The sequence below is a fragment of the Chanodichthys erythropterus genome, chromosome 18 (genome assembly GCF_024489055.1).
Source record: "Chanodichthys erythropterus isolate Z2021 chromosome 18, ASM2448905v1, whole genome shotgun sequence".
Taxonomy (NCBI): domain Eukaryota; kingdom Metazoa; phylum Chordata; class Actinopteri; order Cypriniformes; family Xenocyprididae; genus Chanodichthys; species Chanodichthys erythropterus.
Window position 1 is genome coordinate 7484386 of NC_090238.1, and position 25021 is coordinate 7509406.

General features: G+C 36.7%; 1 protein-coding gene across 1 annotated transcript; it reads left to right on the forward strand.

Annotated features, from left to right (window-relative positions):
* The first annotated feature begins 1144 nt into the window (after positions 1-1144).
* On the forward strand, positions 1145-23876 carry xkr6a (XK, Kell blood group complex subunit-related family, member 6a). The gene is made up of 3 exons (XM_067367974.1): positions 1145-1725; positions 19732-19928; positions 22909-23876. The coding sequence occupies exons 1-3, from the start codon at positions 1145-1147 to the stop codon at positions 23874-23876; spliced, it is 1746 nt and encodes a 581-aa protein (XP_067224075.1).
* Positions 23877-25021: the final 1145 nt, after the last annotated feature.

Here is a 25021-nt window from a genome sequence, read left to right on the forward strand (position 1 = left end):
GACGCACAGAGGAACTGCTGCATGCTCAAATTTCCCGTGGAAAAACCACCATGTCGCTCTTATTATAAAACATTATTACAAGCTTACTGTTGTGAATCGAGCTAAGATAATGAGATAGTTTTGAACACTGGCTGATTATGTACTTGCTCAAAAATTGATTTTGGATCATTTTTAACCACAAAAAGTTACGGACTGCAACTTTAAAGCAGTTAATGTGACCACAGTGGTTCAACCTTAATATTATAAAATGACGAGAATACTTTTTGTGCAGCAAAAAAAAAAAAAAAAAAAAAAAAAAAACGTTATTCTACAATCTCTAGTTATGTGTGATTTCAAAACACTGCTTCATGAAGCTTCGAAGCTTTACGATTTTTTTGTTTAGAATCAGTGGTTCGGAGCGCTTATCAAACTGCCAAAGTCACTTGAACTATTCAAATTTAGAAACACTTATGACGTAATGAAGCCTCGTTTACTGAAATCATGTGATTTTGGTGCTCCGAACCACTGGATTCGAAACAAATGATTTGTAAAGCATTGTTTTGAAATCGCCCATCTCTAGATATTGTTGAACAAAGTCGTTATTTTATTTTTTTTTTTTTTTTGGCGTACAGAAAGTATTCTCGTCACTTTATAACATTAAGGTTGAACCACTGTATGAACTGTTTTAAATGTCTTTAGTAGGTCTTACAGGTGTGGAACGACATGAAGGTGAGTAAAATGACAGAATTTCCATTTTTGGGTGAACTAACCCTTTAAATGTTTGTGTACATAAATGTCAAAAATAAAGTCACCTTGAAGAATGTTCTCGTGTGACAAATGGCTATATAATACATTTGGTATTTGATATTGTCTTAAAATCACTATATATAGGCCTATTTATTATACGTCACTACATAAAATATATAAGCTAGTGTATTTTTGTCACTACATGATGTTTCCAACTACTATTGCGAAATGTGAAAAATGGTCATAAAAAAGTATGCGCCCCGACTTTTAACTGGTAATATATTCATCAGTCCTATAGATAATTTTAAGTAGCATCGTCTTATACACACACAAACACACTCCAGCACAGGTATTGCGGAAGTGACGTCACGGAGCACGGAAGGAGAGGAGGGGGGGATGAAGCGTTTCAGAGAGCAAGATGGCAGCAAAATCCGATGGCGTGGGGGTCGTTGCCGGTTTCGCCCAGCTGCACAACCTGGACGAAGCGGTCGGCGACGAGGATGCGCTGGACAGCTCGGCCATACACATCTGTCACTGCTGCAACACGTCGTCGTGTTACTGGGGCTGCAGGAGCGCGTGTCTGCAGTCGCTGCTGGGCGACAGGGATGCTGGAGAACGCGGGCGGCCGCAGCATCAGCAGCAGCCGGAGGAGCGCCTGTGGCTGGACTGCCTCTGGATCGTCCTCGCGCTGCTCGTCTTCTTCTGGGACGTCGGGACGGACTTGTGGCTGGCCATAGACTACTACTCCAAACGGGACTATCTGTGGTTCGGGCTCACGCTGTTCTTCGTGCTGGTGCCGTCGGTGCTGGTCCAGATTCTAAGCTTCAGGTGGTTCGTCCAGGATTACACGGGCGGTGGGCTCGGGGCCGTGGAGGGGCTCAGCAGGAAAGCCACGGCGGATCTGAGCTCGCGCATCTACGGCAGGGACAGGTGCTGTGTGATCTCGATATGGATATGGCATGCCTGTGTGCACATCCTTCAGATGGGACAAGTGTGGAGGTAAGACGCTGACGTGATGGTGATTAAAAAGTCCATTGAAACGCTTTTAGGATGATGCACACATCCAGTTTATGGACCAGGAAAATGTGCTGATTTATACAGGCAACAACCTGCTTGTTTTGATCAGACGCTCAGGATGGTTTATGGTTGTTTTGGCTGGTCCATGACATCACGTCGCCGTGCACGCGCTCCAGAGATGATGCACATTGAACAAACACACATATCACATGCAGATGCCTTCTATTTCCATCATCACCGAGGCAGCGCTCGGTTGCAACACAAATGTTTTTCTTGCTCTTGCTTTATGGCTCGTTCTGTGTCCTCTAACCATCTGTGTAACGATGCCAAACCGTTCATTTCAGCAGAATGACGGGCTCACTTTGGGCTTGAGAGTGTGAAATCGATAGAGCTTGTAATTAATTTACTTGAATGACCTCTGCAAGAGGAAAACAAACCTCGGTGTGGTTGGGTTGTTTTTGCTGCATCCTGCTTGGGCTTGATCTTGTAGGATGTTGCTTGTACAATCAGTCTTGTAGCAGGCTTGTCTTCAGGATGTTGTAAATATTTTAGTTGTTCCAAGGTCATATTTTATGCTGATTGAGAATCGTTTGTGTTCTGGTCTGGGGTTGCATTTGGGGACCCCGATGTGTCTCGTCCACGAGAGGCTGTTTGCTCTCGAGTTGAATAGAAACATTGTGATGAGCAGATAAGCACGAAACAAGGCTGGACATCACAAAGATTTGCATTCAAATGCTATTATCCAAATGACTTGAACGTCATCAAGACACAGCATGACGAGGGAAGGATATTTTATGCTTCTTGGTGATTCTCTTAAAATAACTACTGTATTTGTGTGTGTTTGTGTGTGTGTAAATTGTATTTGGGTAAATCTCACAAAAATCAAAAGACAATTAAAATAAATAAATTTTTGCATAAATAGAGAAACATATTTTAGTTTTGCAGTGTGATGACAAATGATCACAATTTACTCAAATATTGTCATTATTATTATTCTCATTGCTTATCTTTACATTTTTCTTACTCCAATATGATAATTTTTAAAGGTTTTGTTCACCCAAAAGTGAAATTTCTGTCATTAATTACTCACCCTCATGCCGTCCCAAACCCGTAAGACCTTTGTTCATTTTAGGAACACAAATTAAGATATTTTTGATGAAATCCGAGAGCTTTCTGACCTCCCTATAGACAGCAACGTAATTACAAAATGTAATGCCCAGAAAGGTATTAAATACATATTTAACACCGTTCATGTGACTACAGTGGTTCAACCTTAATGTTATGATGTTATCGACAAGAATAGTTTTTGTGCGCAAAAACAAAACAAAAATAATGACTTTATTCAACAATCTCTTCTCTTTCCTGTCATTCTCCTACACTGTTGACGTAGTAAACAGAGTGCAGCGCTTCCATGTTTACGTCCAAATGCCAGCTTATTGGCCATCTCCGAGCCGGCGTTTGGACGTAGAACACGGAAGCCCTGCACTGTGTTTACAACGTCAACAGCGTAGGAGAATGACGGAGGAGAGATGAAATTGTTGAAATTGTTATTTTTGTTTTGTTTTCGTGCACAAAAAGTTTTCTTGTCGCTTCATAACATAAATTGGTTATGATGTTGTATTTAAATATTTTAATTTGTGTTCCGAAGATGAACAAAGGTCTTACGCGTTTGGATTAAAGTAAATACAGTAAAATCATACTGTCACTATGTATAAAATCTTTACAATTTAAGTGAAAAATTCTTGATGGGTGTAAATGTGCTTAATTGACATTAAATAAGTATCACAATTTTAATATCAATAAGACTAAAATTAAAATAGGCTTACAATTGTTTTAAGGAAATATTTTGTTTTCCTACTGAAATGCAAAACATTTTGTGCTATTAATTTAATTTGCTTGTTCTTTACTTATTGCAGTATTTTAGTTTTTTGGTAAAATGGTACAGAATGGTTTAACCAGTCATATAAAGCATTACATTCATTTTAAATAGCATTTTCATATTTGGATTCATTACAGTTTTAAGGCAGCTAATGGATTAGTGAAAGGTTCTAGACTGTATGATTTTTCCAGACAATCCAGTTGTCAGATAACAGCATTTCCAAATAATAAATCCTCTGTAATGTTCAGTATCTATAAATGCCTGTGATTAGTTCCATACAGCACTGTAACCGGTTTACTGAGAGTATCCAGTGACATGTAAGAATAGCTTGTTGTTGATGCTTTACTTCTTCAGCAGGGCGACAGGAAATGTAGTCAGTGTCTGCAGGCCTGAATAAGACAATTAGTTGACTGTCACGCCGGTTAAGATCATCTGTCAAGCTCAGGGGTGACCAGAAGCTCAGGCAGAAAATGTGTTCCCCGTCGGCGGCGCTCACACTCTCTGGATGCACATATGCTTCCCTTGGCAGAGATCTAACACTGATGAGGGCTGATTGCAGTGTTAAGAGTGTAAGACCCCAGCTTGACTCACAGTTCTCACAGCATGAAAATCCTTTCAGCCCTTCCTTGCTTTTAGTTTACAAATGCAGATTATGTCCAGTTGACATATGGGCTTGTAGGATCAAGCGAATTACCAAGGGGATTTTTGGACCCCATTGACAACATAAGACTTAATTTTTCTAATAAATTTTGATGTTTCCATAGAGTATGTTTAATCGGTGGTGGCTTGTAAGGCATAATCATGGTATTGTGCATACACTGAAAAAAAATGGTATAGGATTTACTTTTACCAATTTTCACTGCCAGTAAATTTCACAAATTTTGGCCATATTATAAATTGATATTTCATATTGTGTTGTTATTGTTGATAAATTTGTGAGGAATAATGTATAGTCATGGTAATAAATCTTGTATAACCCTGAAGGGGTCTGTTTTGTGATAAATGACTTTTTGCTTCATATATTTTGGTGTTTTCATAGAGATTTTAATTGGTGCTGTTTTGTAACCGGCATGATAGGTATGGCTTATACACTGCAAAAAGAAGAAGAAAAAATGAAATGGATCTACTTTGAAAAAAATTTCACTCAGAAATTGCTAGTAAATAATTAGAAACTGCAAGTAACTAAACTTGAAATGTTGAAGTGGAAAGACTAAAATATAGAATTTTCTTTATAAACCTATACTCCAATAATTTTTTCAAGTTGTAAATAAAACATTTTTACAGTGTATTTGAATAAACCCTTAAACCTAAATATTGAACCATTGATAGAAAATCATCCTGCACTGCAAAAAAAAAAAAAAAGATTTTCTTACTCAGTATTTTTGTCTTGTTTTCCAGGACAAATATGGAAACATTCTTAAATCAATATACATTAATTTGAGAAGCAAAATGACATGATTAAGTCTTTTTTTTCTGAAAAAAAGACAAAATTAAGTGTTACATACACTTAAGTTTGATACATTTTTACTTTTTAAACCTTTTTGATTTTTAATACATTTTGATTTTTTTTTTTTTTTTTTTTTCTGAAAACAAGACTTAATATTCATCTTGTAGTTTTGCTTCTCAAGTTAATGTATCTAGATTTAAGAATGTTTACACATTTGTACTGGATAACAAGACAAAAATACTGAGTAAGAAATGTGATTTTGTGCTATGGAATGGTACCCTAAATCATGTGAAATCTTGTTATTGAGAGGTGTTTAAAATAAAAATGAGACCAGAATATCACAGAGACTTGAGTGTGAACCTTTCACTATAGGGCCAGTAAGAAACCAGCAATTTGTAATTGACCTATTAAGAAAATGCATCTAATTTGCATTCTAGCATCTGTTATTAAACCCTCTGGCCAACATCCTTATGAAAACAGTGAGCTCTGGGTTCATATGGTCCTGTTACGCAAGCATGATCTCTAAAGCGCAGCGCAGACCAGACCAGCAGTTGGTGTGGCTGTAGATGTTTTGACACACTGACCTGAATTCTCCTCTATGTTCATTGCACTTTCAGTAACCCCGAGCCCCAGAGCTCACACCTTTCACCGGCCTATTACATGGCTTTTACAGCCTCCACTTAACCGCAGTGTGACCGGCTCCTGGGACACATATCCCTCTCACAAGTCTCCACCTGCAACCTTCACCTTGTTTATGTTTAGCGTTTGTGACATGAGAATATAACACAAGGTCTCCATTATCAGTCTCTTTGTTGAAAATTACATTGCTCATGGCATAAACTTTTAGCTGATGTGTGTAATGTTTTTGATGTTAAAATTCCTTGCCCTATTCCAGTTTACATTTAAATTCATGCATTTATCAGACACTTTAATCTAGGGCTGTCAAACGATTAATCGCATACAAAATAAAGTGAGTTTGAGTTTGCCTAATATATGTGGGTGTACTGTGTGTAATTATTATGTATATATAAATACAAACACATTCATGTATATATTTGAGAAATATTTACAAGTATATGTATTTATTTATATTTATATATAATTTATATTATATATAAATAAAAATATTTTGTACATAAATAACATATTTCTCTTAAATATATACATTAATTTGTGTGAATTTATATATACATAATAATTACACACAGTACACCCACATATATTATGCAAACAAACTTTTATTTTGTATACGATTAATCACTATTAATCGTTTGACAGCCCTACTTTTATCAAAAGTAACTTATGATAGAGGAACATAAGCAGGTCATTACTGATCCAAGCAATATTCATAGTGTACAATGGCAGGTTTATTAGAAAGCTAGAGCAGAGGTGAAATGCAAAGAGGAAGATTTTTTTTTTTTTTTTTTAACATGCAGTAACCATTTGTATTGTAGTATCATAAGTGTTTATTAATAGTTTGATTTAGATTTGATCTAGATTTTGATCTAGTTTTGATTTAGAATTTTTGTTACATTTTTAGTCATTTTGTTGTTTTTTGCCATTATTGTTATTATTACTTTTATATATGTGTGTGTAGTTTTTATTCATTTTTATTTCAGTTTCAGTTTTAGTTAAACTAAAGGAAAATTAGAAATGATGTCTTGGCAACCAGCTGAAATAAAATAAGTTTAAAGTGTTAGTTCATCCAAAAAGGAAAATTCTGTCATTAATTACTCACTTTTGTTCATCTTCAAAACACAAATTAAGATATTTTTGATGAAATACAAGAGCTTTCTGTCCCTCCATAGACAGCTACACAACTACCACTTTGATGCTTAAAAAGTTCATAAAGAGATCATAAAACTAATTTATAGGAATTGGGCAGTTTATTCCAAATTTTCTGAAGAGATACATTATATAATTTATATAACGAACAGATTGAATTTAGGCTTTTATTCACATATAAACATTAATCAACTCACACATCAGTTGTGGTAAACTGAAGTTCTTGAGGCGTGTGAGAACTAATGAGGTTCATTCTTGTGTGTTATGCAGCATGTTTGATAGAGCTGCACTTTACAAACCACATAGTATCATTATTTCTGTGTTGCAAATATTAAAATTATTACAGAAGTACTGGGTTAAAAGTTTATAGCTCGGATACAAAAACACTGATGTCTACGGTAGCGATCTAAATCAAATAACCTTTTGAAAGTAACTTTGCAATTCAAACAAAGATTAAATCATTACATTGTTACGCCAGTAGATGGCGACAAGTGACTGTTAAATGTATTTGTCATTGAATCATTCAGTCAAGAGATTCATTCAAAAAGTCTGATTCAGAACAGAAATCACTAAGATTTCATTAAAAAGATTTGTTCCGAAAATAAACAAACGTCTTAGGGGTGTGGAACAACATGAGGGTGAGTAATTAATGTGAATAATTAATGACAGAATTTTCATATTTGGGTGAAGTAACCCATCAAGGTATTTTTATTATGTTTTAACATGTATTTTAATACAAGTAATGAAAATGTTTCTTTTATAGTGCGGGTTTTAGTTTTAGTTTACAATAATAACCCTGGCAGTAACTATAAGTAAACTGTATTTCCCTTTATAAAAAAAAAAAAAAAAAAAAAAAAAAAAAGCTATTAAAATCTTGATCTGTTTATTTGAATCTATTATCTGTTCTTATTCAGCAGACAGTTGTATCATGAAGCACAGGGATATGCACAGGGATATTTCTTATTTAATAATGTGTTTAGCCCGAATACTGAGTAGCCTTACATCTACTTAGCCATATAATCCTCCAGGATCCATTTAACCTTTCAGATAACTCTGACTACTGAATTAGCCTAAACTGTTTTTTCTTTTTATTGGGGAATTAGATTTATTGGGCCGTCATTGAAGAACAGAGAAGACCGCTGCTATAGTTTTCAGCCTCTGCACTTATCACTGTTCATAAGGATTATGATTTTTGAATTCATTCTGCAGCTGCAACTAAAAATGCCAGAAAATTAAAAATGGGATTTGCTGCATAATGAATAACTTTCAGGGATTGACATCTGCTAGACAGAAAGTACTTTACATTGAGAAAGTTATAGTGAAGCCGTTTGCTCTTTTTGAAGAATTCATATAATGCATTTCTTGTGCTAGCCATTGGAATGGGCTGTTTTAGTTTATGTTGAGACATTTATGTGTTAATATTTGTTGAAAGAAAGAAAGTTGAATGAATGTTTTCATTGTGCTCTGAAAGTTACAGTCGGTTTTCATGCAATGCAACAAACTGCTTTGCATCCAATTTACCTAATCTGTTTAGATTTTTATGATTGTGTCCCTTAGATAGATGCTCAGAAACAAGTCTCAATAGCTAGAAAGCGGTCTAAAAGTCAATTTTCTCATATTGTATTGCTAAGTGCTCAGCAGTCTTTTCAGTTGTTAAAGCTTTTATGGAGTAAACCCTGACTATTTTCTCATAAAAGATTCTGCTATGAAAACCTGAGGTGGTTCGCACAATCCTCAGTGTTAAAGTTGTGTTCAATTATTGATTGCAGGCACAATCTGTGAAAGTTTCAGGGTAAAAGCAAGCATAAAGCCTGTGTACTGAATCTATCCTCCCTGCGGGAGTTTCAGTAACGGCTGAGAGAGAGTTTACAGTGTCTCAGCAGGATCTTTCTCTTAGTCATGATGTACTTGCAAGAAATAGCACCTGAATTCTTCATCTAGGGGTCAAATTGGATGAGCAACCTTGAAAATGTTCTTCTTTCACAAATTTCCAGACAGTTGACTATAGCATCTTCAACCTGTAATACAAGTTGGCATGAAACAGAAGTTGCGATAGTCTTTCCTTCCATATTGTGATGCTTATGTGAAACGGATTCTTGCGCAAGAAAAAAATGTAGGCCGGGACTTGATTTTGTCCATGGGAAATTGATTTGGATGGTTGTTTGCTATTGGTGGATTTCATGTGAGTGACCGGTTGCCCCGCCCTCACAACAGTAAACACATCATCAGAGAAGAGAAGAGATGTCACTGCTAGAGGGAGGGGAAGATATTTTGATTAAAGATTACATGAACAATAGTGCAATATTCCATTAAAAAAACTTTGATTTAATGGTGACTTTAAAAAAGGTTCTGGGTTGAAAACAACTTCATTGTTGAAATACTTTCTTGTATGCATCCTAGTATTAATGTGCAGAGATAGTTTTGCATTTTCTGAGATGCACCCCAGTTGGGATAAAGGAGCATGAAGGTTGCTTTATCCGCTGACATTTACTGTACAGTACGCACTTGTCTCTGCATGTGGAAAACTCTCTGTTGTTTGTCGGCATACATAATTGAAATTTTACTTTCAATTCAACTTTTCTCTTTTTTTTTTAATTTTGACTGTGACATACTAGAAGACAAATTAAATAAATATCCAAGACAAAAGTGTCTTTAAATAATGTAGGACATATCACAACACAATAAATGCTCAGCTGGAATACATTTGAAGTAATTTGCCGATCCCTGTGTTGAATTATGCAGGTCTCTACTAAAATCTGTCACCATGAATTTGAATATATTTACAGTTTTGAAGTCAGAATGTTTTTGTATTCAGTGTTTTTCCAGCTGATATTTTATGCAATATTTGTACAGCTCTGTAGGCCTAGATAATAATCCATTTGCAGGGGCATAGTTTGGTGTGTGCAACTGTGCATATTACATTTCTTGGGCAGATCTGTCACTTTCAGTGGCATTTTTGCATCAACCAACCAAGCAGCCTTGATTTTCTGGTTTTCTGCTCACATTATTGCTTTAACAGAGCTCTTATGTGGCCATATTATCATTTGATATAATTTTCCTATTTTGTTAATAAATGTGTGCGGGATAATGTACAATCTCATATCTCGTATCACCCTGAAGGAGGCTGTGATTAATGAATGACTGTCATATTTTATGTGATATTCGTATAGCATAACTAGAATAGAGTTCAGCATTTTGTTTGCCCTCACGTTTTGAATTTCTAGGGCATTTTTCCAAGCCAGTTCCATTAGAAAAAATGTGCATGTGGTGAAATTTCTGCAAAATGATATTATGTTGCTTCTACACGTTGTGCGACACTTTGAAAGTGAAATGTCTAGTGAGTGGACAGTGGAGCTAAAAGCACGTTCAGTTTTTTTACTGAAACAGACGTGAATCTTGCAATGTTGTATGTATCACGGAAGTTTGGAAATGAAATGTCTGTTGAGCGTTGCATTTGAAAATAACAAACCATCTACACTAAATCTAACCAATACTGTTAAAGGGGTCATGAATTGAGAAATCAAGTTTTCCTTGAGCTTTTGATATACAAGAGGTCATCGTACTATAAGAATATCCTGTATGTTTCAGAACCGAAAACTTCCTTGTTAGTCAAGTAAAAGCTTTTATTGACACCAGGCCCATCTAACGACTGATCCTGTAATGTGCCTATCTATGACGGGTGAAACGCTGCCTCCTCAGAAGAAATCAATGCCTACTTCATCGCTGCAATGTTAGCCCCGCCCACTGGTGTGTTAGTGAGATGAGGAGGAGAGAATAGCGATACAGGACAAAAATAACATTACCTTTCAAAGGATTCTAATTCTAGCAATATGGTTATTTATTTTCAACAATGTGAATGTCTCAGTTGAGCATTATTTATTTGTTATCACGATTTCACTGTGGATTCTTTGGTAAATCAGTCACATTTCGACGCAGGCTTTGCAAACAGACTTTTACGATATGGACTCGACAGTAACGCAGCAACATTTAAAGGGTAAGTTCACCCAAATGAGAATTCTGTCATTTATTACTCACCCTCATGCCGTTCCACACCTTCGTTAACCTGAGGCCTGCATAAGGAGCATTGACATTTCCTCTCTCAAGATCCATAAATGTACTAAAAACATATTTAAATCAGTTCATGTGAGTACAGTGGTTCAGTATTAATATTATAAAGCAACGAGAATATTTTTGGTGTGCCAAAAAAACAAAAAACAAAAGAAAAAACAACTATAACTAATGAATATATAGTGATGGCCGATTTCAAAACACTGCTTCAGGAAGCTGATGAGCATAATAAATCAGTTTTTCCAATCAGCAGTTCGGAGCGCCAAAGTCACGTGATTTTAGCAGTTTGGCGCTTTGATGCGCGATCCGAATCATGATTCGATACGCTGATTCATTATGCACCAAAGTGCAAAGTGCAAGTACACACGTTACGTAAACACAGACTTTTATTTTGCAAACGATTAATTGCGATTAATCGTTTGCAAAATAAAAGTCTGTGTTTACGTAATATGTGTGTTCTGTATAATAATTATGTATATATAAATACAGACACATACATGTATATATTTAAGAAAAATTTTAGATTTATATATAATATATTTATATTTATATGTAATATAAAATATATATAATATATATATATATATATATAGATATATATATATATATATATATATATATATATATATATATTTAAACATGCATATATTTCTTAAATGTGTATTTATATATGCACAATTATTATAAACAGAACACACACATATTACGTAAACACAGTTTTTTATTTTGTAAATGATTAATCATGATTAATCGTTGCACATCCCTACTCCGAAGCTTCCTGAAGCAGTGTTTTGAAATTTAGCCATCACTAAATAAGTCGTAATTTAGTTTTTTTTTGGCGCACCAAAAATATTCTAGTCCCTTTATAATATTAATATTGAACCACTGTACTCACATGAACTGATTTAAATATTTTTAGTACATTAATGGATCTTGAGATGAAATTTCATTGCTGGCTATGGAGGCCTTCAACAAAAAAATATCTTAATTTGTGTTCCGAATATTAACGAAGGTCTTACGGGTGTGGAACGGCATGAGGGTGAGTAATAAATGACATTATTTTCATTTTTGGGTGAACTAACCCTTTAAGTAACTCTGTTAATTCTAATGGCTGATCTGAAGAAATGATTTATGTACAGTCAGATTTTCTTTGTCTATGTGTCAGTAAATCAAACCAATGACTAAACGGTTAACTTCACGTTGTTTCTTTTAGTAGGATGAAAATAATCTGTAATTTAAACTGTGATTAAATGTATAGTATAGTTTATCAATTTAGTGAGTTCTGGTCATGTGCAAAAACTCCCGTTTTATTTAACGGATCTCTTAGTTACAATGCGTTTGCACTGTTAGGTATGATTTAAAGCATTTGTTAGTGTGCAGAAATTGAGTTGCAATGACGAGATCACTGCTTTCATGCGCTCCGCAACATGTCTGTGATCGGCTACAATGTTCATCACTGCAACCTTTCATGCCACCATCTAAATATAATGCCATAGATCTAAATGTAATACAACACTTTTCACGGTAAGTTAATCTTGAGAGCTATAATAGTAAAAATGTGCTAAAAGTTTTTGAGAGAGTAATACTTCGCTATTTCAAATGGAAAGATGTCAGCCAATCAAAGCAGTGGGCGTTTACACTTAAAACAGAACGTTTAAACAACAGGGCTAAAATTAAGATAGGAAAAACACATACTAACATTTTAAGTGCACCGCAGAAACATTATAAAACAATAAAACAATGCAGTTCATGACCCCTTTAACAAAAGCAAACGTGATTTGCTGAAGCAGCCATGTCATTTTAGCTTGCTTCTACAAGTATTTGAGTTCTTGAGTCTTTATTAATCAATAATCTACCCCTGTAATCCAAGTACCTTTACTTTGGTACCAAGTCGGTACTGAAATGTAAAAAATCTGAGGATACCAGCATTTCACCCTAGCATTTTGAGCGCTGTTGAGTGGATTCATAAACACCTCTGATTGGCCATTGTGTTCACATGTTCAACAGATATGCCTGTGATTGGCTACAATGATCAACGCTTCAAAAACACGTTGTAAAAAGACATCTTTGACGTTCTTCACCGATCACTTACACAGATACACACAGGAGTGTTTAAAAGCAGGCGTCTATCAGCGAAACTCTAATATATCCACTGATTAGACGCTTTCTGTGTATTTGTGTAAGCGCTCCATGAACAGCCTCAAAGATATCTATTTACAACATGTTTTTGAAGCATTGATCATTGTAGCCAAACAATGATCAGGTGTGTTTAACTTAGTCAGAATCTGCTAAACACACGGTTTAAAATACTAGGGGGAAATGATGGTTTTGTCACATTGTTAATTTCAGTACCGACTTTGAAGTCTGTACTTTTGACAGCCCTACTGTAATCATGATCTGTGTGATTGTTGTTTTACTACCACTAGTGTTCATTTCAGCTGGAAATTTTAGTGAATTGTATGTATAGGCACTTTTTTTTTTTTTTGTGGAGTTTTGCAAAAATGTATAAGTAGAGGCACATTTCTTTTTTCCCAATGACCCTACATTGCATTTTTTTCACTTTCAGAGCCCAGGTTAATTTCTGCCCCTCCTCATGATGTTTATTTACTCTTGTGGAGCTGCTCTATAGCCATTGTATCATCATATCAAACTATTCATATTTAGTTTATGATGAATATATGCACATGTATGCATATATTTACCTTCAGGTATGCAATAGTTCAAAAGAAACAGAACAGCCTTAAGATTTCAGACCTAGTGTTCAGGTTCAGAATTCAGTTCTCTTTCTGAACAGCACATCTGTCCTTCAGCCTTACAAGTTTCTAATTTATGCCTTTTTATCTTTGGAGTCATTTTACCCATTTTCATTTGATGTCTGCTCGATCCCATAATTCTGTTGCAGTTTGGTTGTTGTGTGTTAACCCCTCACCCCATTCTCATTTCATGACTCCATTTTGATCTGTTTGTTTTGCTTTAGTTTCCCTGATGGACTGATGATCTAGACAGAAGCAGTTTGGTTTGGGACAGGGAGGTTTACTCGCTCACATAGCGGAGGGCAAGAGAGACAGAAAGAGGCTTCTGGAACGGGCCAAGATGAGTGTAAGTCTACCTCTCTGTCTATACACTCCTCTTTATTTTCCTCTTTCCTTTCCATCTGTTTCTGTATTATTAGAGCAACTATTTGTTTCACAGTTTTCACCGCTTCTAACAACTTACTTTAATTCAAAAACTGTGTGCAAAAAGTGCTGCAAAAGTGAGACGTGAGAATAAATTCACACACATGCATGCGTAATGTTCCCAGTCATTTCCCATTGTCCCTCTCCATATGTTTGTTGGGTGTTATGAAACTGGAAATCCCTTTTTTTCATAGTATTCCCCAGGAGGGATTTAGCTCCTCACAGGATTTTACAGGCATGCATGTCTTTCATCCCAAGATTTCTACATAGAGAATAGAAAGCAAATCTCTGCAATTCTGTTTTAATTCTAATTCTGTTCTGGAAAAGATTGTGCCAACGTGTTTATTTTCATTCACAGTTTTGTTGCTCGTATCACGGCGTCTGAGAAATTGTAGATCGATGCAGTGAAGGTTGCATGAATATGAAACATCTAAATTCTCTCTATTCTAGAAATGTTGGTGTGTTTTTTCTAGTGTTTGTTTTTATGATGACTTCATCTTGAGCTGCGTTGTGTTTGGGGCCTGTGGTATTTTTTATTTTTTTTTTGAAAGAAAGAAATTTGCTCTTTTATTCAGCAAAGTTGCACCAAATTGATCAAATTTGTCAGGAAAGACTATTAAAGGTGCCCTAAAATGCTTTTTCACAAGATGTAATATAAGTCTAAGGTGTCCACTGAATGTGTCTGTGAAGTTTCAGCTCAAAATACCCCATAGATTTTTTTTTATTTTTTTTTGTATTAATTTTTGTAACTGCCTATTTTGGGGCATCATTAAATATACGCCGATTCAGGTTGCTTCCCCTTTAAATCCTCACGCTCCCCGCCCCCGAGATTGCGACTCTATAATACATTGCATAAACAAAGTTCACACAGCTAATATAACCCTCAAAATGGATCTTCACAAAATGTTCGTCATGCATGCTGCATGCATGTATCAGATCATGTAAGTAGATTTATGTGGATGTTTACATTTGATTCTGAATGAGTTTGAGGCTATGGTCCGTGGCTAAAGCCGGGGACACACCTAACGATTAGCTGAAACATTCTAAGACTGAACTGAACACGCATACCGATTGTTTCCTTCGACTGGAGCCGATTCTAATCGTTGACGGTTGGAGAAGAACACAAACGTTTACGATTGAGACCGCTGCTAAGCAACACACTGTGCGCGGGATCTTGAAAATAGATGTAAACAAACAGCTGGCGCTCTTCATCTGCAGCTATATTTGTGCGGAAAATAACAAAAAAAGACGAAAAACGCGCAGGATATGGGTGAGGTCCTGGCTGGAGAGGCAACATGGACTTTGTTCTCTACAGAGAGAATTTGAGGTGAGTAAACTGTGTTAAATTAATCTATTTTTAGGTGTCGGCCGTTGTTAAGCAACGATAAGCTGCGAACCTCAATGAAGCTTGTTCGACTTGAAACGGCACTGTACTGGGCTGCGTTTCCCAAAAGCATCGTAAGCTTAAGTTGATCGTAGCTCCATTGAAACCAATGGAGCTACGATAAACTTAGGCTTACGATGCTTTTGGGAAATGCTACCCAGACCATTAAATTACCAAAGAATTATACTACTACAATGCGACCTCAAAGGGCACTTTCACTTTCGCGATCAAAGGGGTAGGGCTCTTTATATTCTCTCTGTATATATTGTATCATTAACTGTTAATTTTGTATCCGTATCTTTCCAGATAAATAATATATATACAAAACATGTCCAGTCATTATCTTTATCACTTGTTGCCCCCCTATTGGCTGGTGCCCCAGGACACTCGCCCAATCCCGTCTATGGATAATCCGGTCCAGTATGTCCAGTACCTGACACGTTCAAAGCTTCCGCAATAGCAGCCCAGCTTCTTTCCTTATCGCTTCTATTTTGGTATTCCTTCGAAGATATGTTGTATAGACATTAGTAGACGTCATCGATCGCAAATATTATGCTGCCTTCACGTGCTATCGTCGTTATTGTAAAGATGACTTTCCTTGAAAAAAATTGAACACCCCCCCCCAGTTCGAAACCTGAATGCGATTTGCTCGTAATCACTACTTCAGAAGTGGGAATTATCAAATTTGAGAAGAATCTTTGTGAGGAGGACTGGCAATGACTGTTTCTAAAATTCTAAGACTAGAATCTTTAGACACAGCACACTGCACAATTTTAAACACCAACTGTAACAGTTAAACACTGAACGCAACTGGCTCTGACTCTGCGCGATTGGACATGATCAGTCGTAAGTATCAAATTACATTCATAATCGGCCTTACAATCGTTAAAAAATCGCTAAAGCTAACATTACACACTGTTGGAGCGATTTATAAAGAATGAAGTTGTGTTTATGAATTATACAGACTGCAAGTGTTTAAAAATGAAAATAGCAACGGCTCCATGAATATAGTAATAAACAATGGTAACTTTAACCACATTTAAAGTACATTAGCAACATGATAATGAAACATTTAGAAAGTCAATTTACAAATCACTAAAAATATCATGTTATCATGGATCATGTCAGTTATTATTGCTCCATCTGCCATTTTTCGCTATTGTCCTTGCTTGCTTACCTAGTCTGATGATTCAGCTGTGCACAGATCCAGACGTTAATACTGCCTGCCCTTATCTAATGCCTTGAACATGAGCTGGCATATGCAAATATTGGGGGCGTACATATTAATGATCCTGACTGTTACATAACAGTCGGTGTTATGTTGAGATTCACCTGTTCTTCCAAGGTCTTTTAAACAAATCAAATTTACATAAGGGGAGGAAACAATGTGTTTGAGACTCACTGTATGTCATTTCCATGTACTGAGCTCTTGTTATTCAACTATGCCAAGGTAAATTCAATTTTCAATTCTATGGCATCTTTAAAAAAAATGCTGTTAATTTTTTTCTGGATTCTTTGGTGAATAGAAAATTCAAAAACTACTAAGCAAATGTTTATTAAGCAGCAAATCAGCATATTAGAATGATTTCTGAAGGATCATGTGACACTGAAGACTGGGGTAGTGATGCTGAAAATTCAACTTTGTTCACATTAATTAATGACAATTTAAAATACATTCAAATAGAAAACAGTTATTTTGAATTATAGTAATATTTTACTGTTTTCACTGTATTTTTGATCAAATAAATTAAGTCTTGGTGAGCAGAAGAGACTTCTTTCAAAAAAATGCAGAGCACATGTGTGAAATTAGAGATAACTTATACATATCTTTCCATTGTGGTTAAACTTAAAATTAAAATACTTTGTCTTCTGAAGCCCAGTGTTACTAAACATTTAATCGTATGTCACAGTACATCCTGTGGATTTGTGTAGCTAAATTTATCAGCTTTATACTGTGGGATTTTGATACATGCACTCCATGCTTTTAAGGCGGTATTGATTAACACGGGAAACCACTTGGGTGACATGAAACCAAACATTACTGTAACCTGCACCCATTCCCATCCCATCCGGGTCGATATCTGTGGCACAGCTGCGTACAGTGACTCATTTAGCTGGAAATGTAAAGCAAATAAAGGCCGTTCACTGAGTGACTTCCGGTGTTACTATTAGAGAGATTTGAGATATAACTCTGTCTGACACTGTGAAGCCTACTGGATCACACAGAATATCCCGGTTCAGGCAGTGCAGTTTCTTCTGGGTATATATCAACATAAAGAGGGTTGTTCGTGTGTTTGCATACAGTCAATATTGGCCATTAATCATTATATCGCAGAAACGTCCTACACTGACTGTAAATGGATGCCGTGTTTATATGTAAACTGTGAAATATGTGATATATTGTGATATCTCACGCTGCTTGTCTGTTCACAGCTTCCACAGAGTATGTGAGCACTGCAGGGATTTTATAGTTAAATAAATATAAAATCTTTTTTTTTTTTTTTACTTGAAGAAAATCAACGTTGACTTAAATTAACTAAAAACATTAAAAGATTAAATTCATTTTACTTCAGCTATAGTAGGCAAAGCAACATTTCTCCTTTTCATTTAGTTTAACTTGATGTACTAAAATAACTAAAACAGTTGAATAAAAATTAATAAAAGTTTTATAGACCTAATTGTAAAAAAAAATTGTAAATATTAAAATAAACTATAATAGTAGTATCTCACTGGTACTAAAATAACACTGGAGCGGTGACACTTTCTTGTCGACCGTATTTTGTCACAATGTGATTATTGCATTTCTATATTTATTGCATTTGTCCTGACACGCGTGTCAGATCCATTTTGGGGGTCCTCCAGAAACAGGTTTGAGAAACACTGATGTAATAAGTCTGCCCTTGATGGGAAACTCCTGCTGCCATGTGCTCGAGCTCATTTTATAGACATAAATAATTCACACTCACGTCCTGATGTGCTGCCAGAGTTTCTGTGCCTCAGGCAGCCTGTGAAAATGATAAGCTACAATTTATTGCACATCTATTTGAAAAACGTAAACGTTTTTTCAAAATTGTTAAAATTCTAGTTCAATGCATTTATTTATTTACTTATTTACTTGCACACATATCCACAGTTTTGAGGTCAGTGGGGATCTTTAATGCTTTGTAACTATGTCCACAGTAAAATGCATTGATGGGAAGTCAGATAATGATGAGTTCTTGGGTGCAGCACCACGTATAATGTAGATTTATTGCAACTTAACCTAAATTAAACGCTGACCTGCTAATGTAATGCTAATGCGAATGTACAATAAGGAGACATTTCAGTTCAGTTGTCAAAATATCAATGAAATCTTACTTGTTGATATTATCTGATATTATCTAATGAAAAATACTGTTATTATAAGTAATACTTATTAAGATGTTTGTGAGTCAAATGGACCCTATTTGGTTTTAATACAATTCACCAAAAATCACACTTTGAAAAATAACCATTGCAAACAGATCAAAATGGTATTATAACACATTATAACATTATGAACAAAGTAAATAAATATGAATATGATAACTGTTTTTAGTAACTTTAGTAACTACTGTATTTAATAACTAAATAACTGTTTTATACAGTATATACAGTTTGTGAAAATGAACACATTAAATACAATTACAAAATGTTAAACACACACATATAGTATTTATACAGTTCATTTTCAAGTTATTTTAACTTTTAGTAAATTAATTTTTGGAAATGAATCTTTTCTCTGCAAAAATAATGCTAATTATTTTTTGGCTCATTTTGAGCGCAAAGTATTTGCTTTCTGCAAATGTAATTCTTGCAAGTATAATTGTTAGGTTTTTTCATTTTTTTATTTTTTTTTTATTTTATACGTATCGGGATGTACTATTTTACTCACATGGTATAGTTAAGATATATGTGTGGGAATTACTGCATTGTGATGGTAGAACGTTTGGGAATGTTTAAAATTGTGTGCAAATTAGGCTGTTTATTGGTATCAGATTATGTATTCCTATGGCTTAAGTGTGACATTGAAAAAAAAAAATCAATTTACAAGAACATTTTGTGCAGAGATACATTTTTATTGGCTATGCGTCTCATAGAAATGAGTCATGGGATCATTGCAGATGAGATACCAATTAACTGAGCATTTAATTGTGCTGGGTTTTATAGCTTCCAGTAATCACAGGTTCAGTATATGTTTTTGTAGTAATGTTTATGATCTTCTGAACAGGTATATCCGCACGATGTACCTAGGCATCCAGAGTCGGCGACAGAAGGAACACAGGCGGCGCTTCTACTGGGCGATGATGTACGAGTATGCTGACGTCAACATGCTCCGTCTGCTGGAGACGTTTTTGGAGAGTGCCCCCCAACTGGTGCTACAACTCTGCATAATGATCCAGAAGAACCGGGCTGAGACACTACAGTGTGAGTGTGAACAATTCATTAGTGGAGTTAGTTAAACTGCAATTACAAACTTTCACAATGCACAATACATTTGTTAAATAGATTCCTCTACATCATCTAGACAGCTGTAGAGTGCTGCAGGATTGAGTCCTGAAAATCAGAAATAAGTTGGCATTTTTGCATTTCCGTTTCCATCTTCCTGAATCAAAGTCTTTTTAAAGAGTTTTTGGTTAAATACCTGATATAAAGTCTTAAGTTAACACAAGCTATTATCACGTTTTATTCTGCAACATAAAATACATGAGTATAACCCCAATCATGATTTTTTTTCAAGCATTTACATGTCTTAAAAGGTGGTTGCTACGAGTACAGAGGTTGTCTGGTAAAAATAAACAGAAATTATGCCGAACAGCTCATCTAATTCACTAATTGCTTTCACAGCCTCATTGTGTTTATACTCACGCTCAAAATATTCTAACTCAAACTTTCGCAACTTAAGCATTTTACTTCTGTTGATTTTGTTTAGGCTTCAGTATTCACAAAAGTCGTTCATTTATCTTGATGAACAATATGTGTAGGAATCATAAACTTTTGTTAGTCACAGAGCTTATTTTCTGCAATTTTCAAAAAGCCAGTGGAAAAACACTATTTAACTTTTTGTTAAGGGAACCAAGGTGATGCTAACTTAAGGGTTGGCCTACAAAAAATATATCATCCCTGCAGCACTCTATTTAATGTGTGTTTTAGGTGAAAGATGTCCATCTGAAATATGTTGGCAAAACATTTCCAGTCATCATTCTGCATGTTTCTGTGACGTTTGTGATTTAAAATGCATGTTATTAAAGAAGGCTGTGCTTTATGCTGATTGCATGTAAGGTATGGTCTGAATCTGATTGTAAAGATGTTTCCGGGTCCAAGCCTCTACTCCTTGTCAAAGGAGAATTTTCTATTTATAGCCCATTTTAAGCGAAGTTTTCAAAAACTCAAGTGTACAATAGTCTCCAGGCTCATGGTGTCCCATACACAAATTTATTTAACAATTCAGAAAAGATTCATCATTGTCAACTAGGGCTGGTCGATTATGGCAAGAAATCATAATTAGTTATTTTGGTCAATATTGAAATCACGATTATTTAACACGGTTATTGGTGGGTGATATGTTCAAAGTCTAAATTCATGATATGAGTAATTTTAGTGAAATGAATGAATGAATAAAAAAATGCTCTGCTCCACGACAGTGGACACGCACCATAATGTGACGCGTTTGGAGAAAGAGAGAAAGCTCACGGAGATGAAAGGGCTTGAATGAAGCGCATTTGGCTTTAGATACAACTATTAGAGGATATAGCGCTGAAATATCATTACTACAAATGATTCTGAGTGCTTGTGGTGTGATTCCCACCACTGTTTTGACATGCTCACTTCAACTAGAATAAGAAAAATGGTGCTACCGTTCTGTCTCGCGGTCTGGATGGAAACATGCTGGGGGTCCGCCATTTGAATATTATTGGTTTAGTTTGTGTAAAACATCTAGTCATTTGGCTTTTTTGTATCGATGGCATGGTCTATCGGCCCAAACCTAATCCATACTTTAACTTCCAGGGGGTTAATAAATGTCGAAGCGAAGCGATGGGTTTTTGTAAGAAAAATATCCATATTTAAAACTTTATAAACTATAATCACTAGTTTCTGGCAATGGCCGCACGCAAGTCTAGTTCCGGCAGAAGAGTGACCTCTGACTCGACGCATGACGTATTGTTGAACACGGAAGAACAGAACACCAGTCACAAATTAAAAGAACATTTTTTGAGGATTTCAATATAAGAGAAGAGGAGCCAGTCCTATTTGTTTGAACCGCGAGAGACGTCTACTCTCACCACAACTTACGCTACTCCTACATCCTACGTTATACTTCAGGTCAGAGGTCTCTCTTCTGCCGCAACTCGGCCGTTACTGGAAGCCAGCCCAACCCTAACCCAAAATCAAAAATTAATTACGGTTGATCGCACAGCCCTATTGTCAACTGAGCCATCTGAGATTTCAGTATGGAGATAAAGTCTACAGCAGTGGATGCAGATGAGTTTGAGACCACTGCTCTATCAGATCCCAAAAGCAAACAATGCAAGGGATTTTCACACTGCATTTAACCCCAGATTATAATAATTTTAAATCCCGATATTAGAGGACCGTTTCACATCTGTAATCTAGAAGCGGGTTAAGCACCGCATTTTACCCAGGGTTATGAAACCCTGCCCAGGAGAGCTCTGCTTTTAGTCGGGGTTTGGAATGACCCAAGATTAACTAGTTCAAGTGTGAAACTATGTAAACTGTGCTAAAATGGTTTGCTGTAGATCAAGGGTCTCCAACCCTGCTCCTGGAGAGCTACTGTCCTGCAGACTTCAGTTCCAACCCTGCTCAAGCACACCTGTCTGTAATTATCAAGCAGCTCTGAACACCTTGATTAGCTGGTTCAGGTGTGTTTGAGTTGGGTTGGAGCTGAAATCTGCAGGACGGTAGCTCTCCAGGAGCAGGGTTGGAGACCCTTGATCTACAGCAAACCATTTTAGCACAGTTTACATAGTTTCACACTTGAACTAGTTAATCTTGGGTCATTCCAAACCCCAACTAAAAGCAGAGCTCTCCTGGGCAGGGTTGCATTGTTTGCTTTTGGGATCTGGTAGAGCAGTGGTCTCAAACTCATTTTCTGGAGGGCCACAGCCCTGCAGAGTTTAGCTTCAACCAGCTCCAACTCACACCTGCTTGGAAGTTTCTAGTAATCCTAAAGACCATGATAAGCTGGATCAGGTGTATTTAATTGGGGTTGGAGCAAAACTGTGCATTGCTTTGGCCCACCAGGAATTGAGTTTGAGACCACTGTGATAGAGTGTTTGAACCTGGGAACTGTGAGGCATGAATGATTTAACCAGATTGCTTTGGAAACTGGTGGCAAGAGTAATATGATAAGTCCTAAAGAATGTCTCTCGTCATGAATACCTTACAGGTGTCTCCTCTGTTGCCTCCCTGCTCTCGCTGGCTTGGGTCATGGCTTCCTACCACAAGCTCTTGCGTGATTCCAGAGACGACAAAAAGAGCATGAGCTACAGGGGCGCACTGATCCATATCATTTGGAGGCTTTTCACAATATCCTCTCGGGTGCTCTCCTTCGCTCTCTTCGCTTCCATCTTCCACATCTACTTCGGCATATTCGTGGTTGTGCACTGGTGTGCCATGGCATTCTGGATTGTGCACGGAGGCACGGATTTTTGCATGTCCAAATGGGAAGAGGTGCTCTTCAACATGGTGGTGGGCATTGTCTACATCTTCTGCTGGTTCAACGTGAAGGAGGGCCGAACCCGGTACCGCATGGTGATCTACTACTTTGTGGTGCTTGCCGAAAATACGGTGCTTACTTGTCTGTGGTACGCCTACCGAGACCCAGTCACTACTGACTCCTATGCAGTGCCGGTGCTCTGCGGAGTTTACCTAACCTTCGCCTCAGGGGTGGTTTTCATGGGCATCTACTATGGGTTCCTTCATCCGATGGGACCTAAAATAAGGTTGTTAGCTAGCTCCTGTTGTGCTGAGCTTCTTTGGGGACTTCCATTACCCCCGGAGGCCGAGCCCATGGCACCCACTCCTGGTCCACGAGTGTCCCAACGCACTCCCACTCGGGCTTCCATGGGGGCCTTTGGCCTGCCGGATGATGCCACAGGAGACACCTGCCTGCCCGTGTTTCAGGTGCGCTCGCCTGAGCCCACCACTCCCTTGGGCCGTTACAGGCCAGAGGGTCCTCTTATCAAGATCGACATGCCCAGGAAACGGTACCCGGCCTGGGACGCGCATTTCGTGGACAGGCGCTTGAGAAGGACGATAAACATCCTGCAGTTCATCACGCCCGCGACCGTCGGAATCAGGTACAGGGACGGACCGCTGCTGTACGAGCTCCTGCAGTACGAGTCATCCCTGTGATGGCTGGCTCTCTCCTACATTTAGTTTCAGATCTGACACATTTCTCAAAATGCATGCCATTTTGGTTTCCGGATAAATTATATAAATGTGTGTAAAAGAGGAACAGCAAGTGTAAGCATCAAGCATTGCACTTTTCTTTTACGTGAATAGCCTCCTGAAGATGTGTATATATTTTGTATGTATATACTGTCTCTTTTTTACGATATCTGTTTAGAAATGTGTCCCCATGAAGGGATATGAATGCGTCATGGTGTTTACAGCCAGCGGAAACCATTACATTGGAAAAATGGAGATCGGTTGACCACATCAACACCGCCTTGGGTTTTTAACAACTTTTATTAATCTGTACTAACTGATCTGATATTTCAGAGCTTATTTTCACACTTTCATCGATCGATATGCTCAAGTTGACGTTTATATACAGAAAGTACCTGCTATAACCTAGAATTTTCCACTTGAATAAAGGGGCGTTCACCATGACAGTGATTTGCATGTACAATGCAACAGGAAGTCACTTATTTTCAGTAAGAGTTATAGATTTTCGCCTACTAGCAAATTAGAGTAGAGCGATTTAGTGACCTCTAGTGAATTAATCGCTGCACACGCCTCTTTAGACTGACCTCGACAGGCAAGATTCTACTTCCTGTCAGACAAAATCCAAGTGGCATTCATTGTCTGTTTGCCTTAAAATCTGTATTTAGCTTGTTAAAGTGTCTTTATTCGTTGGTTATTAAAGAAATACCTCATTGACTTTGTATAGCACAGTTTAAGTCCATTGAACCCTTTGCACAATATGATTAAAATGAACCTTGCACTGAGAATCATGTTAGACCTGTATAGTTTAGTGGCAATTTAGAATGATAATTAAAGCACACAAGTCGTGGTTTTGAAGGAACCGTTTTGTACAGTGAATAGCACATTGAATTGATGATTTTTTTGTTCTTGGTTATTGGTTATATGTTTTTGCTTTATAGCCATGTTCACACCGCAAGCCAAAATCTCTCATTCTGATTTTCAGATCAGACTTTTTTAGAAATAATATTTATAATTCTAAATACCAGTAAATATTATTTAAAGTTTAATAATATTATTTATTTATTAATATTTGTTCTTATTAATGTATTTATTGTAATTTAATATTATTA

Excerpts from the sequence above, each read along its gene's own strand:
- xkr6a (XM_067367974.1), top strand. The coding sequence starts at position 1,145 with ATGGCAGCAAAATCCGATGGCGTGGGGGTCGTTGCCGGTTTCGCCCAG. Across the intron at positions 1,726-19,731 it reads CAGATGGGACAAGTGTGGAG|GTATATCCGCACGATGTACC; the intron begins GTAAGACGCTGA and ends TCTTCTGAACAG. Across the intron at positions 19,929-22,908 it reads CCGGGCTGAGACACTACAGT|GTGTCTCCTCTGTTGCCTCC; the intron begins GTGAGTGTGAAC and ends AATACCTTACAG.